Source organism: Tachypleus tridentatus, chromosome 10 (genome assembly GCF_004210375.1).
Source record: "Tachypleus tridentatus isolate NWPU-2018 chromosome 10, ASM421037v1, whole genome shotgun sequence".
Taxonomy (NCBI): domain Eukaryota; kingdom Metazoa; phylum Arthropoda; class Merostomata; order Xiphosura; family Limulidae; genus Tachypleus; species Tachypleus tridentatus.
The window spans coordinates 16,764,518-16,782,498 of NC_134834.1; the positions used below are offsets into that span (position 1 = coordinate 16,764,518).

Genomic DNA, 17,981 nt, shown 5'->3' on the forward strand with positions numbered 1-17,981 from the left:
CAGAATAAGTACTGAAACACTCATGTTGAAATTTTGGAAGTTTCTTATTTTATTGAAAATTCCATTTCTTGTCAGCTATATTGTGGTTTGATTTCTAATAAGAGTTTACAACCATTTTAGAACCATTGCATGTTTTCCTTAGGCCTGATATTTATATAAAATGTAGTGAGCTTAGAATTTAAAATGTTTGGTTTTGCCAAATAGTATACTTCTTACCTTGTAACATATTTTGATAGGGCCCCCTCATTGTGAAGTATTAACATATCTGTTACTTGTCAGTAATTTTTGTGTGTGTGGATGCCTTTAGTATTTATTACTTAGAGTACAACAAAAACGTTTCTCTAGGTGGCCAATATTTTGCTTGAATTAAATTTAAAATATAAATCTTATACCTCGAGTGTCTTTTAATGACTGCAAGTGTTTGAAGTGAAAAATATTCATTAAAAGTAAAATGTATTTTTAGAGATTTAGATAAAAAATAGTTTTAGAAACTATCAAAATACCTGTTATGAAAAATAAGAGTTATTATTTGTAAATATTAAACTGTTTTCTTTTTAGGAGCATTTGTTTGTTTGTTTTTACTTTTGTGCAAAGCTACATGAGGGCTATCTGTGCTAGCTGTTCCTAATTTAGCAGTGTAAGACTAGAGGGAAGGCAGCTAGTCATCACTATCCAATGCCAACTCTTAGGATATTCTTTTACCATCGAATAGTGGGATTGACTGTCACATTATAATGTCCCCATGGCTGAAAGGGCGAGCATGTTTGGTGCGACGGGGATTCGAACCTGTGACCCTCAGATTAGAAGTCAAACACCTTAACTCGCCTGGCCATGCCGGGACAGAAACATTTGTACCAGTTACTTCTGTAAAATATTAACTATAAAACATCTTTCGTTTTCCACATCAAAAACATCCATGTACATCAGTTAATTAAGAAATAAAAATGTGTTTTTTTTAAGGAAAAAATTTAAGCTAAAAATTTGGTAGTTATTTGAAGAGAAATCATTTTATTTAGGAATGTTTAGTTAATAGTTTGTTTTGTATATAGTATGCAAAGCACATGTATAAATATAAAAAATCAATATTTGTGTAAACATAAATAACTTGCTGTTGTTTATTATTATTTAGGGATTTATATAAATTGTACTTCAGTTTGACTACAAAATATAATTGTGGTAATCATAGAGACTTGAGATTAAACAAATACTTTTTTTTCCTTAAACCAGAAGCATTTTCCAAGTTTTTTTCTTTTTTTGTGTGACAAATTTGAACTTTTAAGAATATAACACAGTGTGTAATATTAAGTATTGTATTTTTAATTAATATAATTCATTTAAATATATCTTAGAATTGAACACTTTAACCTTATGAATCTAGTTACACAGATAAGATGTGTAATCATCTACAAATTAGTTTATAAAATCATTAGTAAGAGCATTATCTCAGGGTGATTTCATGCTAAATTCATATTTACACAGTATGTGGTTTGGATGTATGCATTTGAAATGTGAGTAATTCAACAAAGGTGTGCATTAACAAATGTGGCAACTTCATAATATTTGTACCAAACAATTCCATTCTGACACTAGTATTAGTTCAATAGCACTTATAATTGGTAAATATATCAACTTTACTTGAAACATGGATTTATGATGAGAAGTTACCATCATTAAAGAAACTCCCTCTTATTGGAAAACACGTGTGGGTTAAATGTTTCCACATTATGTGTGTGTACCATCTAACAAACAGATTTGTTCTTAAGTCTTTATATCTCTATTTATTTTACATCAGAAAGGACATAACAAAATCATTCCAGATTACATTTTGAAAAGATAACAAATCTCACATGTCACTCAACTTTTCAGTTAAGTGCATAGTGACTGTGCACGTTACCTTCAGTTTCATCAAAAGAGAAACACAGTTTGTTTTGGAGTAATAATTTTAAACCATAACTTCAATATAAAAGTAGACAGCGAATGGTTTGGAACACGTGTTGTATCTTTCACGTTGTTAACTATTTACAAACTATAATGAACACATACAAAATAAAAGAGCATGATTTAATTAGTTAGCTCAACTGTACAAATTAAAATGTGTTCTGCAGCTTACTGAAGTTCTTTTCTGGTGTGAGGTTTTCTTAATATGATCTAAGTCTTTTCTATGGATAAATTGTATTCCACCTCTGTATACTCCCACCTGAGGATCAAACCTAGGGACGGCATTTTTGTTCCTCTTTCTGCAACGAGATCAGATTGTGGTACTGAACTATTGGTGACAATGTTTAAAGAATATACACTTACCTTAAAATTTTCAAGTGCCTTAGTTGTTAATGAAAGGTGTTATGACCACTGAAGTTAGAGATTTGTTATAAAAGACAAGGATTGAGATACTAGATGTACAAATTCAAATGGCTAATTTTTTCCTCATCTTTATCTCTACAGAACTGTTCTTCTATAAAATATTTTCTATGAATGTAACTTTTAAAAAAAAGCCTATTATGTACGTGAAATAAATGGACAAAAGCTCTTAGGACTAGGGTCACATGGTACTAGATTCACAAATTCAACAAACAGGTACACACAAAGGTGCAAAAAAACACCTCAACGTCCACGTTCCTTAGTCGTGACAATAGCTATCTTATTAATCAATCAAAATAGTTTTCAATAAGAAAAAAATAAGTGTTACATAAGATATGGAATCCTAGTTAGGTAGAGAAAGAAACATTATAGAGTTCACGAAGTCTTTTATTCTGAACATGCCTGATTTCATAATTTAAATCTACGTAAGAAAACATATAAAATGTCTAACTTGTACATATATTAAATCTTTTAACTTTACAATAACCAACAAGCACTCAAACGATCGGACATTAAAACTGACTGATCTGTATGTTAACAGTATTTTAGCAATATTACATAGAGTTCAATATATGGAAATATATTTCTCGCAAAGTTTTCACAAAGACATTTTCTAGTACGTGACAAAAAAAGCAAACATTAGAACAAAATTAAAAATTTAATAAATTCACTACAGGGTTTTCGTGTAGTGAAATTTCCAAGATTTGTTTATTTAGTTACAGTGGATTTTGCTCTCACAAAACAAGATAAAACTATACACATAATAAATTTGTTTATTTAGTTACAGTGGATTTTGCTCTCACAAAATTTCATAAACATCAACTTCCACTAATTCTTTATCATTATCTAAAATAAAAAATGCTTACCTTTGCTTCTGTGATACGTTTCCTGGTCTTAAGCCTAATTTTCGGTTCTAAGAGAGAAAACATTTCAGATGTCTTGAAATTAAAATATCTAACAAAAAATTTACATTTGATTAACTGGAGTATTTTGGTAATAATAACAAAACCCTTCGTATTTTTCACAGAACTTAGTGTGTTTTTGCATTACTTATACTTTGAATACCAGTTACCTACATAAATATTTATTGTTCTCATAGGACAAAATATTGCATTTTAAAATTGTGCAAACATTCCGAAACCTTATTACCTAAATCAAATGATAAAAAAAATCTCTCTCCACACACAAACAATATCAAAGCTATAAATACATCAGTATTAGATACACTATGTGATCAGTCACTGTACTAAACAAAATCACAGTAATAAATTATCACATAATAATAACACGATACTCACTACTGTACTCTGCTCATTGGTTTCAGTTTTTTTCTGTTTTCTTTCTTCAATAAGCTGTTTGTAATTTACATACTGGTTCTTTGGTGGCTGGTAACGAGAATAAATATTTAAAATTATATATATACACATTTCTTTTAAAGTAAGAAAATTAGTAAACTATCCTTTCATAAGATTATTTATTTTTGAATTTTGCACAAAGCTACACGAGGGCTATCTGCACTAGCCGTCCCTAATTTAGCAGTGTAAGACTAGAGGGAAGACAGCTAGTCATCACCACCCACCATCAACTCTTGGCCTACTCTTTCACCAACAAATAGTAGGATTGACCGTCACTTTATAATGCCCCCACAGCTGAAAGGGCGAGCATGTTTGGCACGACGGGGATGCTAACTCGCGACCCTCGAATTACGAAGTCGACGCTTTAACACGCTTGGCCATGCCGGGCCCTATCTTTTCATAAGAAAGAAGTTATTTCTAAGAGTTCTTGGGTCAAAGCAAAGGAAAACATGTCAGCCACACTACACTTCCTATTTCTAATATAAATGATATATTTTACCCACACCAGGTTTCCTCAGGCTGACTGTAATACAACAGACACAAAAGTGGATTTGCTGTTTTTGATTTTACTTAACTATTCAGTATAATATTCTCCCTCTGTATTCAATCAATGTGGTTCGTTTCTATGTCACACTTTTCTGTTATCTCTCTGTATATATTATAATATATAGAAATTAATGATATATGCATACACATGCGTGTCATCAGTTTTCATAAGCAACAACTAAAGACTATTAGTGTGCAGTTCACATTAAACAAGTAAACTGGTTGGTTGGTTGATTTAGTGTTTTACGGCACAAAGCAGCTAGGTTATCTGTGCCAAACATCCGGTAACAAGTTAAAATTAAATTTAGTAAACCACATAAAAGGAAATTAAGGTAAAACAAAACAAAGTTAAAAAAAAACACAAATAGCATAAAACTAATGTTTACATCTAGTTTACAGCATTAAGAGAAAAACTACAGTAATACAAGTTGTAAAGGACTTTCTGTATCATAATTGTAATTGTCATAACTCATCAGGAAGACAAACAGGTAAGTACAAAAACCACCATAAGTCACCTGAAGTTGGCCTTTCTAGTCCTGGTTCAGAGTTATTTGACATTATGGCCATTTTCAAAAAGTAAAGTAATAAAGTTTTAAAAACTTGTTGCAAAATTTTTAGAATAACTTGCCAGGATGACTAACGGGTAGTTTAAACAGTAGCGTTAGTCACCTGAAGTTGACCTTTCCAGTCCTGGTGTCAAGTTATTTAATGTTATGGCCATTTTACAATTTCAAATCAAACTAGAGAGATTGAGACTCTTAAAAGGGAACCACAATTAAAAAGGTGTAATGAATAAATATCAAACACTTAAATGACATTAAAAAGATTGATGGGCTTTAAAAAACTAAAAAACATATCCAAGGTGGACAGTGTCACCATCACCAATAACACTGTCTAACGTAATGGACAAACCTTAGGACAGAACATGTTTAAAATGGTGCCATCGTTGAGAGTCATAACGACGGCAAGACAGTAAAATGTAGCTTATTGTGACCTGAGCGTTACACAGACTATACACTGGTGCAAATGTTCCACATAAAAGAAAACAACGAGTTAAAGAACTGTGACCAATGCGTAGTCTAGTTAGGACAACTTCCTCTTTCCGATCCTTACGGAAGCAAGACGGTCAAAGTCCAATATTGGGTTTTATTTGGGAAAGTTTGTTTTCGTGTTGCTCATACCAAGTCGATCGCCAACAGGCACGAAGCTGCCAGAGCAGATAGATTTAACTGAGGTGTTGGTGAGCTCATTTTTGTGAATACCAACGTGGCCCTATCTAGAAAAACTGGATAGAAGTAGATGTTAAAGAGAATTAGGCCAGTCAGTTTTGAATATTGGTGAGAACAGAGTGTGAACTAACATGAAGTGATTCCAGGGCCAGTAGAGAACTAAGCGAGTCAGTATAAATAGTGAAGTTGGAGTACTGTTTAGTTTCTGTGTGATCCAGGGCAAGAGAAATGGCATACTGTTCAGCAGTGAACACAGAAGCTGTAGAAGAGATTCTGTGCGCAACCACCAAATGACAACATACCATGGCAGAGCCCACAGAGTCACCTGATTTCAAACCATCTGTATAAATAGGAGTGAAAAGATGGTTTGAAAGATATTCAGCAAACAACAGACAGTATTTCCAATCAGGAGTGTCTACTTTTCTCAGATGACTTAAAGATAGGTCACAACTAGGGACTGTAAGAAGCCATGGTGGGATGCACTGACCAGTGGATACAACAATGTTATCCAAGGACAGACCCAGTTCATCCAATTGCACCTGCATACAAAGGCCAAAAGGAGCAATGGTAGATCGTCTGTTCTGAAAAACTATGGCCCACCGAGAAAGAAAACACATCCCAGGTGGGATGCTTCGGTAAGGAATGAAGTTTCGAAGCATATAGTAAAGACAGTTGCAAACAGCAGAGGTGCAAAGAAGGTTCATGAAACTCTATGTATAAGCTCTGAACTGGGGAAGTGCAGAAAACTCCAGTGCAAAACCTAAGTCCTTGATGATGAATGAGGTTCAGCATCTTATAGCTGAAGTTCTGGCAGAGTCGTAGTCAAGTTTCAATCATATAAGAGCACGATATATCTTTAGCATAGAACATCGATCTGCTCCCCAAGTGGTGGAAGAGAGCACATGGAAGATGTTCAGTACTCTTGTACATTTGACCCGTAGTTGCTTGATGTGTGGTATAAAGCTCAGCTTACAGTCAAAGATAAGCCCCAAGAACTTTGTCTCAGGGACCACAGGCAGCACAACTTTGCCGATACAGAGTTCAGGATTAGGGTGAATACCCCATTGATGGCAAAACTGCATGCAAACGGTTTTAGAGAGAGAAGTTAAAGCCGCTTGCCATGGTCCACTGCAGTAAACAATTGAGGGCAGTTTGTAGCTGCTGCTCAATATACCTCATGTTCTGACAACTGACATGAGATGTGAAAGTCATCGACGAGAGCCCGTTTGTAACAGTAAGAGGAAATTGTTCAGTGATGGCATTAATCTTTATACTGAAAAGTGTAACACTCGAAACACAGGCCTGAAGGACTCCAAGTTCCGGTAGAAAAGAATGGGAAAGTGTCGAACCCACAAAAACTTGGAATTTTCTGTCTATTAAAAAAATTTTTAATAAAAATGGGCAAGTGGCGACGTAACCAATATACATGGAGGCCTCGCAAAATGCTACAACTCCATGTTGTGTCATAAGCCTTCTCAATGTCAAGGAATATTGATACAAGATGTTGTTTGAGTAAGGCTTCTCTGATTGACATTTCAAGTTGAATCAGGTGGTCCACGGTGGAGAGCTGTTGTAGGAAGCCACACTGGGTGGGCGAGAGGAAGTTGTTTGATTTGAAGAACCAAACGAGACAAGCATTAACCATCCTCTCTAAGGTCTTACAGAGACAACTCGTCAAAGCAATTGGACGGTAGTTTGAAGAAAAATCTTGGGATCCTTCCTAGGCTTAGAAAAAGGTAGGACAATAGCCTGGCACCAGGCATCAGGAAGAACATTCTCCTGCCAGGGCCAGTTAAAAACAATCAGAAGAATAGCAAGAGAAGCAATAGATAGATGGCACAGCATGTCATAATGTACATCATCAGGTCCAACTGATGGACTGCCACACTGATGAAGGGCCAGTTTTAGTTCCACCAGTGTAAAGGGATGATTATAGTCAGAGACAATCAGCTTGAAAGGACAGAGGTGATTGCTCTGCCCGAGTCTTGATGGCCAAGAAGGTGAAGGAAGAAGTGATAGATACCCAGCAAAAGCTTTCACCTAGAATATTTGTGATGCTCTGTGTTTCAGCTACTTCCTGGCCATCAAGATCGAGAAGGGGACAGAATTATATTGTCCACTGTCCTTTCAAATCTTGTCCTATGTGACTTTAGAACTGGTGGTAGAAGATATACTGGTTGTGAACTTAATCCAAGATTCCTTCTAGCTTACCCAAAGAGCATGTGCACAGGCCTGCTGGAAAGTGATGCAGTACGAGAGTGTGCAACACCTACGAAAAGTATCCCAGACCTGTTTTTGAGTCTTCCGTGCCATGTGGCAGGCAAGATTCCACCACGAATGAGGATATTGTGGAAAACATATCGAGGTTTGAAGAATACATTGAGCAGCTGCTCGTATAATACAGTCAGTCACTACTGCCACACAGTTGTCTATTGATGGCTTACTGAAGATGGCAGGATCAAGTTCTGTGAGAGCAGTGAAAGAGGACCAGTTTGCTTGATCCAGCTTCCACCGGGGCATGCGGGTAGGGTGGCATCGACCATGGCCAGTCTCTCTCAAAATTATAGGAAAATGATCACTGCCTAGTGGATTATTGTCGACCCTCCATGAAAGTGGGAGAATAATGAAGGGGAGCAAACTGAGTGATCAATAGCAGTACAGGACTGACTAGGTGCATGAAAATAAGTGGAAGAACCAGTATTAAAAAGAGAGTAAGGTTGTAATCAGAGAGCATATGCTCTACGGAGAGACTCCTCCCATCAATATCAGCACTTCCCTAGAGGGGATGATGTCCATTAAAGTCTTCCAGGATGAAAAAGGTAGATGGCATCTGTTCAATGAAAGCATCAAGGTCTGATTGATCATAGGTCTCTCCAGGCGATACATAGAGAGAACAAACAATGATGGTACAACCCAAGGAAACACAGATGGCTACGGCCTCCAAGGATGTGTCGAGTGGCAAAGACAGGGTGGGCACATACTGATCAACTAACAGTGCCACCCCTCCATGCACTCGTCCGTCACACAGCCTGTCATTTCTGTACAAAGAAAACTGCCGAAAGGTGACTCAACAGGTTTAAGAAATGTTTTCTGTAAGGAAAGACATACAGGATGGTAAGAAGCAATCAGTGTTTTGATGTCATCCAGATTAGAACATAAACCTCGACAATTCCATTTTATCAAGGTGGCCATTTTTATTTACGTGTAGGTGAAATGGGTGGAGAACCCTTCTCTTTATTGACCTCCATGGATCCTGCCCTGGATCGATTGGTCAAGTCTTTGCTGTTGGAAGAGGATTCTAAAAACTGAGGACTTGAATGAATGATTGTTTTGCATCATGGGGTGGGAGAAGAAAATGTATCCAAGGAAATGCCTGCACATGAAACCAAAGGAAATGGACCTTGGGATTTGTTGGAATGTATGTAAGGGACAGAGATGAGTGTTGAAGTTGATTCATAAATTTTTTAACCACAGAAGATAAGACTTTTAATTTGTATTGAGAATGATTCTTTTGGGGGCACAGAGAGATCTGTCTGCACTCCCACGGTAGTTATGGAACAAGGTGCAGCAGCATACTTCTGAGATGAAGTGGTGGACAGTAACTTTCGAGCCTCAACATAAGTAATGTTATGAATCATTTTCAAATGCTGCACATCTTTTTCTTCCAAGTATTTAGGGCAAGAACAAAAGTAGGACGGATGAAAGCCACCGCAATTGATGCAATGATGGTCTGCTTCACATTCATAGGCATCATGGTTCTTGCCACCTCAAAGGGCACACATCAAGGAACCATGGCATGATGTCATTGAGTGACTGAAACATTGGAGAGGGTTTGGAGTGTAAAGCTATACCCTGCAATTAAGATAACCTGCCTTGATGGTGGCAGGTGGACATGGTGATGTAAATGTCAGAATGAGTACATTGGTCGGCATCATAATTCCATCTTTATGAAAGTGGAGATCGCCTCACTGCTGAAACTCCTCGAGTGGAGAAACCAGCGAGATTCTCCGACTCTGGGGTGTTCTTCAAATCCCTCTCAGCAATAACTCTCGTGACAAATTTAAAATAGCATGAGGAATGCAAGAGAAGTTCATTGTGTTGAGATGTGGATGTTTCCACCAATAGGTCACCATATCGTAGTTTCTTTACTGATTTTAGAGAGCCAGTAAGTCCCTTCTGAATGAAAAAGGGAGACATTTGCACTAAAGATTTGTCTGAAAGAGAGTGTAGTATAAAACAATGAGGTACAACAGGTGTTAAGAGATGTTGAAGATAGCTGCTCAGAATCTTCATGACATGGTCGTTTACCTGTGGACTGTTTTTTTCACTATTTTATTTAGGTTTTTATTTGGAGGATCCATAATGAAAAAAGGTTTCGTGAGCACTATACCCAAACACCAGCATCAGAAACAATGTCCACAACACCTGCTGAGAACATCCAACACTGGTACTTGGTTGACCCTTGTCCAAGTGGACCAGCTGACTGAACCAAAGTGGGCCACCCCAAAGCCACTCATCTACAGGAATTCAAGGGCAAAGTGGTGTGTTAGGGTTGGACCCCCCCTCAACCACCAGGATCCTTTTCTCCTCTTCACAGGTCACCATGCACGGCACACACATGGGTGGATGTTTAGATCCCAGAGGAGGTAAACTGAAAGAACAGAACCTTCACCGGAAGGTCCCCTCACCATGTACAGGAATCCACACCGAGGGCACAAATAAACTGGAATTATTATACATTTATGTTATTTACAAATCAGATTTTTAAGAAAAAACCAAACAACACAACATTTAATTTGAACACTAATTTAAATTAACTTTGTTACGATTCTTAAGAGCTGGCAAACCAATAAACCTAAAAGTAACATACTAGTTTGAAATGTTTTACAACTACTTACTGTTCTATGGGACTAATGGATCTTTCCAAACAAAGTGTTTATAATGCCACACCTTATTAACACCTAATGTGAATTTTTCTTACCTTTGCACCTAATTTTATTGCTAAAGCAATTTCAGCTTCTTCTTTTCTCTGTTTCTCAAAACCAGAAATTCCAAATTTTAAAACTTCGTAACGAGCTTTCTGTAAGTCTAGCTCTGGACGATCTTTAGATAAATCATTATCTTCATCAGGTTTTCTGTCTGAATGTAGTGACTTCTGTAAAATAAAATAAGCTTTATACAAACTGACAGTATTATGACAAAACACGCACATAAATGTTCCAAAATCTACTGAAAAACCTTCCCAGAAGAGCGGAGGCTGTTATTGCAGCAAACAGGGGATCAATTCCACATTAATGCCCATGGTTTTGGAATGAGATATTCAACAAGTACATACAAGTGTGATAATTAGGTGTCCACATACTTTTGGCAATGTAGTGTATCTCTCCAATTGATACTTGTTACTGCAAGATACTTTCAAACAAATTATGATACCTAATTTAACTCGTATTCTGTTTAACAATTACTGGCATTTTTTTCTGATGGAGATTCCACCAACAGAACCAAAAACTATTGAAAGTAAAAGTCCAATCAATTGGTTTTTTATTCTAATATTCTAGCAAATGCATACAAGAGTTACCAAATGTTAACAACCCTGATCATGTTTACAGTATGGAGTTTTTATCAATCAAATCTCTCTCTTAAAATCTCCAGAAACATTAAAACAATTACAAAGCAGCAGAGATTACTAGCATTATAACAAAGTAATTTTGAAACTCTGATGAAATTGTTACATGTGTATCACACAACAGTAACCTAGATTAAATAATGACACTTTCAAATAGTTCACGATTCTTCAGGAGAATAAAAGGGTTATGGTTACTGAATGTGCAAGAACATTTTGGCACAGATGTGAACATCACATAAACCAGATATTCAAAATGAGTTGGCCTAGAGAATTAGCCAATCATAACCCAGAGTTTTTGGTGTCAGGTTTGGCTTGTGCTAAATATGCATGTGCAACACATGAAAGACTTAAGTGTGATAATAACTACAACCTCTGTCAGCCAACTTTATATTAAGAAACCCCCAACAAAACAAGCTGAGAGTAATGTTAATTAATATTTAATGTATTTAAGTGTCTAAATTCGACTTATACACTAAAAACAAAGCACTATAATGGGTGAAACTTTGTAGAATGGGCAGCAACTGCTTGTTGTGGAGACACAAGTGTAGAGAACAATGTTTAGAAAGTCTTCTGCCTTTTTGTCTTCAAGTCAGTGTGTGTGTAGGTGTTGTTGGTCTTTTATAGTGTCCTGGTGGATTATGGAGAGGGTGTCATGATTGGTTGGATTATCACTGTTTTTGATTGGAAGAGAGATTTATAATCCAGAATCTTTGTTTAGTGAAGGTTTAATAGTGGATGATAGATGAGTACCCTGTGGCTGCCTTCAGTTGAATCTACAGGAAATCTCTCCTCCAATTAGAAACTATGATAATTCAACCAATCATAACTCGCTCTCCACAATCTACCAAGATACTGTAAAAGACCAACAACACCTACACACACACACTGACTTGAAGACTTTTGAAACATTGTCCTCCACACTTGTCTTCACAACAGGCAGTTGTCATTCATTCTAAAAAGGTTCATCATGAATACTCTGCCTAAACAATCTATCAAAGAATACTGTAATGTGTAGAGTTCTCTATGATATAAATAACAATAATATTGAAACTAATACTGTTCAAAACTACATCTCTGAGTCATGTGCCTACATACACACATTCTTATTTACAATAATTCGTGTCGCTTGAAAATAGACCATTAGTGTAATACAAGATTAAAACTTCACAAAAAAGTAAGACAGTTTAATAAGATTGTTTTTAAAACTTCTAACTTGAAAGTTGTGTTGATAAACTGTAACTTGAACATTCATTTATTAAATGCTCTTACAACAGCTCAATACAACACCATCATTTTCACCTTTTTAGGATGTTTTGGAAAAACTACAACCTCTGGGTTTGCTCTGCTGTTACTGTTATTTGTCAGTACTGTTTGTTCACTACTGCTGACCGTTGACAAACTGGTATAATCTCTTATCTTCTCCAAATCTAGTTCATCTTTTATCCTCTGTATCATGTTTTTACTTTTACCTTTACCAGTTAATAACAACCCATCATCTTTAACACTATCAGTTGTTGTTGTTGTTTCTCCCAATTTATTTTCAGAAGTTTTCTGAATCTTCTTTAGTTTCTTACGCTTCCTTTTGACAGAGTAGGCAGTTCTGAAGTGGTGTCGATCACTGTTCTAGTTGATTCATTTTCTTAATTTTTTTTCTTTTGTTTAGGAACTTCTGATATCCTTCTTCATCTAGAAAACTTTCAACTTTAAGGAAAAACAAACATCTAGTCTTTAAAACTGTGAGTTTTCATAATTACAATAAAACTTAAATTTTTAAAACCAAAAATTATACTTAGCTTCACATTACACATCTAAAGAATGTCTAAAACTACAAGAATGAATTCACAAGATGATTTCCCTGTAAAATGGTTAATAATAAACCGTGTTCATATTTGAAAGGTTTTCTGCGAATTTAGCCAAATGCAGTTTATGTCTGGACAAAGCAATTTTGGGTATGGCTGAAAATATGCAAATATTTAGTATTGTAATAATAATCAATACTTACTCTAATTATTCAAACATTCTTAAGAACAAGAAATGGAAATTATAGATCAGTCTATCTTACTTTTTTTTGTAGAACAATTCATGATAATACAATAAATAAAGCTTTACAAAATCACCTTTTGAAGTAAGATAGAGAAATAAATCAACACAGACTCACTTTAGAAATTTTTGCTTGAGTAATTTTTGAACATTTTTAAAGCATATTATTTGTTATCTGGATAATGGAAATAATATATATTTGGCATACTTAAATTTTCTGAAGCTTCTGATATAAAGTACCACACAAATGATTACTGAAGAAAATCTCATTGGCAGTGGTTAGAAAAAGACTAGTTAACTGTATTGTATGGCAGGTCAATGGTGGAAAGCAGTAAGTTATTAAGAGTCTAGTAAAACTGTATCCTTGTTCTTACAAAGGTCATTCAAGAGCTAATTTGTAGACCGGCTTGAGGAATGCATTGCCATCTACAGTAACCAGTTAAGACCAGCACCTTACAGGAGTTTGAAAGGGAAATCAATTATTGTTGGAAAAATAAAGGTTAGGTTTAAATTTTTACCGTTCCCAAGAACTGGTACACAAAGTCTTGAAGGGTCAAATGATCTCTTCTGTCCATGGTTTACTAACTTTTATTCTATAAGTCTAATAATGAAAATTATTAACAAGTGACACACACACATGTATATTTTTTAGAATTTAGTATTTATCCTCTCCTTTCCCTGTGATTACCACAAATAAACTTTCTGTAGTTTTTGAAAGTATTTTCAGGATGCTTAGTCTGGGACAGTGCAGCCTACGAGTACAACATTTAAACGTTAAGTAGGCTTAGGTACAATTACTAATAGGAGTACTACTAGTGATTGTAATTTGTATTTAGTAAGACTATTATAAAATGCAAGTTACAAACTACATTAATAAGAAAAAGAAACTGATGCCTTGGAAAGAGTGCAAAGAGCCACAAAACTGGTTCCTGAACTAAAGAATAAAAATTATAAAGAAAGACTGAGGAGATTAAAACTAACTATGCTGGATGAGAGAAGGCATAATAGAGACCTTTAACATTATCAAGGGATTTGAAAATATAAATACTGAAACACTATTCTGATGAATCCAAGGGACACAGCAAAAATATAAAAACGACAACAATGTAGTAAGGAAATAAAAAAATTCTAAGCACAAAGAGCAATAAACAAATGGAATGAAGTTGTGATATATTTATTCCTGAGACAATGTCGTTGAATGCTATTAACAACAAATATGATAAATATAAAAAGTCAACCTTAAGCAGCTAACTGTTAAAAAATAAATAATTGTAAATAGTAATAAACTTTAAATTTCTAATTGTGAAGAGGCAGCCAACAAGCACTAATAACTACAAATTTTGAGTTTTTATTAGAATGTGAATATAATTAGTAGTAGTGCTACGGCCAAGTAGAAGTAATTTAAAGTATTCTGGTATTGTGTTAATACCGAACATGATGTAATGGAGTAGAAATTTTACTGCGAGAAAGGCAGGATTAAAAATAATTACATTAAAATAAAACAGAGAATCATACCATAAGAGTTTAACTTCTCAATTGCTTCTGATGCATCCATCTAAACTCATGAGTACGCCAACCCAGTAGGGTGTACAACTGGCGACATCTTCTGATCACAAAACAGTAACAGTAAAACTTGAGAAAATATCAATGATTGTTATGCTTGAATTTTGTTAAACTTTGTTTTAATATAATAATATTACTAATACTTCTGGCGACCAAGTTTTAGTCGATTGTTTAAAAAAATTTAATAATTATTTCAAAAAACTAATTATCGAAACACTTAAACAGCAATAAAAAAGATTGTATCCTACCACCCTTAGACCGTTGAAAATACTGACTAGCCACAAGAGAACTAATAACCTTGGAACATTTGTTTTTAAATATTTTTTTTAGCTTCAGTCAAATTTGCATGAACTGTTCTATAATTGTTCATTAAACTACATGTATTTTACTGTATTAAAAGTTGCAGGTAAATGTACTTTATAATTTATGTTGTAATTTGACTTATGTTTATTCATAAAAAAAGGTGGAACTCAAGGGTTGCGACAGATTGACTTTTGGTCCACAAATAAACACCAATTCCACGAGACGTTATATTTACTTGCAGTTTATCAACGAAATCAGTAACCTTAACACAAATATAACGTATCCAACGGTCAACGATCTGTTTCTCAAAACATTTTAAGGGAGAAAGTACTATCTTTTGCCGCAGTACGAAAACGTTTTAAAATTATTGTATATTTCATTTTTCTCATTTCTATCATAGTAAGTTACTCAGCTTTCCATTTCGTCTGTGTGTTTATTATTGATAGTTAACGAAGTACTTCCGTAAGATAACTTGTAATGTTCTTCTTTTCAGCGAATCGGATAAAACCAGGTTTGGCCTGAATAATTTGATTTCTGAAGACTTTCAGACGGTAGAATTTTAGGAAAATAGAGGCCGCAAGTATATCTAACCCTCTCAGGGCCTTAAAATCTGATACAGTTAAATATTTATAAGTTTAGTAGATTTCTAATTGTATTATTATTTTAAATTTAAACTTAAGTATGTTAGACTTTTAATGAAACATAAATGGAATTTTAAATCGTGATACAATCTGACTTTTGAGGAAGTTATTGTTTTGCTTTTCTTATAGATTAAGAATTTTGGATCAATTGTTTTATTTAAACTTTACTTGCTGGAGTTAAATTCATTTTGGTTTTACTTTATTTTAGCCTAACTTAAAAGAGGAATCACTTTAAACTGGTGAGAGAAATACTCTTAATGTTGTTTCACAAATTCCTATACATCTGTTAAATACACTTGCAACATTTAACTTCTGAGCCGGAAAATACTACATATATTAAAACGATTTTGAAGCTACGCTTGTCACCATGTCTTTACAGTTTATGTTCCACATATAGTAACGTTCTACCTGATTACTCTGCATATTAACAATCAACTTGCAGTGTAGTTTCCACTGTGAGGTTGTCATATCCAAACCATATCACTCCTCCCCTAATTCATCGAGTATAAGAACTAGTAAGTGCTTATTTCAACAGTGAGATTGCACATAAATAAAATCACAGAGGTCACTTCCACCAACGTGTCTCGTATGGTCTGTCTTTGAATTTAATAGCATGAATAACCACTTCATTCTTTAATTTCTTGAAGCATATAACAGTTGAACGGGAGATATAATTGGAAGCTTCGTTTTGGTGAATCCATATCCTGTTGGTCATATTTCCAGGTAGATTCTTATTCATGTTCCATACTGTTTACTGAATCACACAAATGGATTTGTCTACTAACCTCTGTGTTTATGGATTCTTACTTCGAAAAGAATGTATTTTATGTAAACAATAGCATGTTCAAAAGGTACACAAGACCTGACAGCCTTGAAACATTTTTTTTAATACACTTTTATTACATGGAGTATCCCTTTTTGTAGGTCTCTTCTTTCTTTGGGTACTTCTGATATCCTTTTAAAATCATTCTGAACAAAGGATATCCATGTCTTGGAAATTTTAAATCCATCATCTGATTGTATGAATATTTTGCATCAGGAAGGGCTACTAGATATCCACCCCAAAGGCAAAATAAACTCTTAGTGGCATCACACTGTCTATGGAATACCAATATCAATCATAGTTCTTATACATTCTGTTCTACAGCAATTTTATTTTGGTGATGGTTGTCATTATGGCTAGGATAAATCCTTCATATTTTCATTGGCATCAAGTGTCAAAAAGTTGTAACATATTCCAAATAGCAAGTCTTCTCACAAAAGTATAAAATGCAATGTTCCAACTTTGTGTTTATCTTTTACTTTGATTGAAAAGCAACACAGGGACTAATTAGTACTGCTTGTGTCAGCCATGTTTTACAAATGTTTTCCACATGTAATTTATTGAAAAGTGGCAAATGAAATTAGCAAGTCCAGCTACCACAATGAACGTGTAATTACGTTGGTTACATACAATAGTGCTTCCAGTGTAAAGTTTAGTATTCAACAGTCCTACAATAATTTATTTATCTTCTCAAATATTCACTTCAACAATGTTACTTACTTTAGAATTGTCCTTCCTTTCCTTTAAATTTCTAGAAAATTCTACAGATCAGTTGAAGAATGTAAGACAGTTGTAGCATTTTATAATACTGTGTTGTGAACATGTTACACTCTGTCCTGCATTTTAACTGTAAAATGTTACACTTATCAGACCTAAATACGAAAGTTCATAAACCTAGTAAACAATCCATCTATCTGCTTTGTATTTGGAATGCAGAAAATCACACAACTGTTTAGCTATCAGTGAATATCATAGAATTCCTAAGAAATTATATGACAAACACTTTCTCAAGAAACAGCTTGTTAGGTTCACCACGGTTAATGTCAGGTCATACAATATTCTACCTAAAAACTTCATGCCACATTAACAAGATTTTATTTACTATTTGATTTAAAAATTTGTTCAACTAACACTGATTTATAGAGCATGTTTGAAACAACTATTAAAGTGAAAATACCAAATCTATGGTAATGTCTGCTCCCTCTAAGGGTAAAATTACATATTTTTTCAGGCTTACACTTATCTTAATTCTAATTAAAACCATTTTAACTTGTAATCTGGTTATCAAAACTTCAAAACATATACCCTTTGGAAGATGGTCGCACAGCAAAATATCTCGAAACTAGAACTTTGTAATGAGAAGTAAGATGCTGTATTTTTTATCTGTAAAAGAGTTTCTGATAACTTAGAATCAACTGTAATGAATACGATACTTACCAACAGATAAATCAGAAATATGCCAATTCTGATGTAATTAAAAGCAACATTGCTTTTCAT

The 17,981-nt window shown here is 34.5% G+C and overlaps 1 protein-coding gene across 1 annotated transcript; it reads right to left on the reverse strand.

Moving 5' to 3' along the window:
* Positions 1–1,751: 1,751 nt before the first annotated feature.
* Positions 1,752–14,799, reverse strand: LOC143228800 (40S small subunit processome assembly factor 1-like). Its single transcript, XM_076460162.1, has 6 exons — positions 14,670–14,799; positions 12,414–12,815; positions 10,470–10,643; positions 3,657–3,743; positions 3,225–3,271; positions 1,752–2,237 (listed from the first exon to the last, which is right to left on the reverse strand). The coding sequence occupies exons 2-6, from the start codon at positions 12,567–12,569 to the stop codon at positions 2,075–2,077; spliced, it is 627 nt and encodes a 208-aa protein (XP_076316277.1). The 5' UTR covers positions 12,570–12,815; positions 14,670–14,799; the 3' UTR covers positions 1,752–2,074.
* Positions 14,800–17,981: the final 3,182 nt, after the last annotated feature.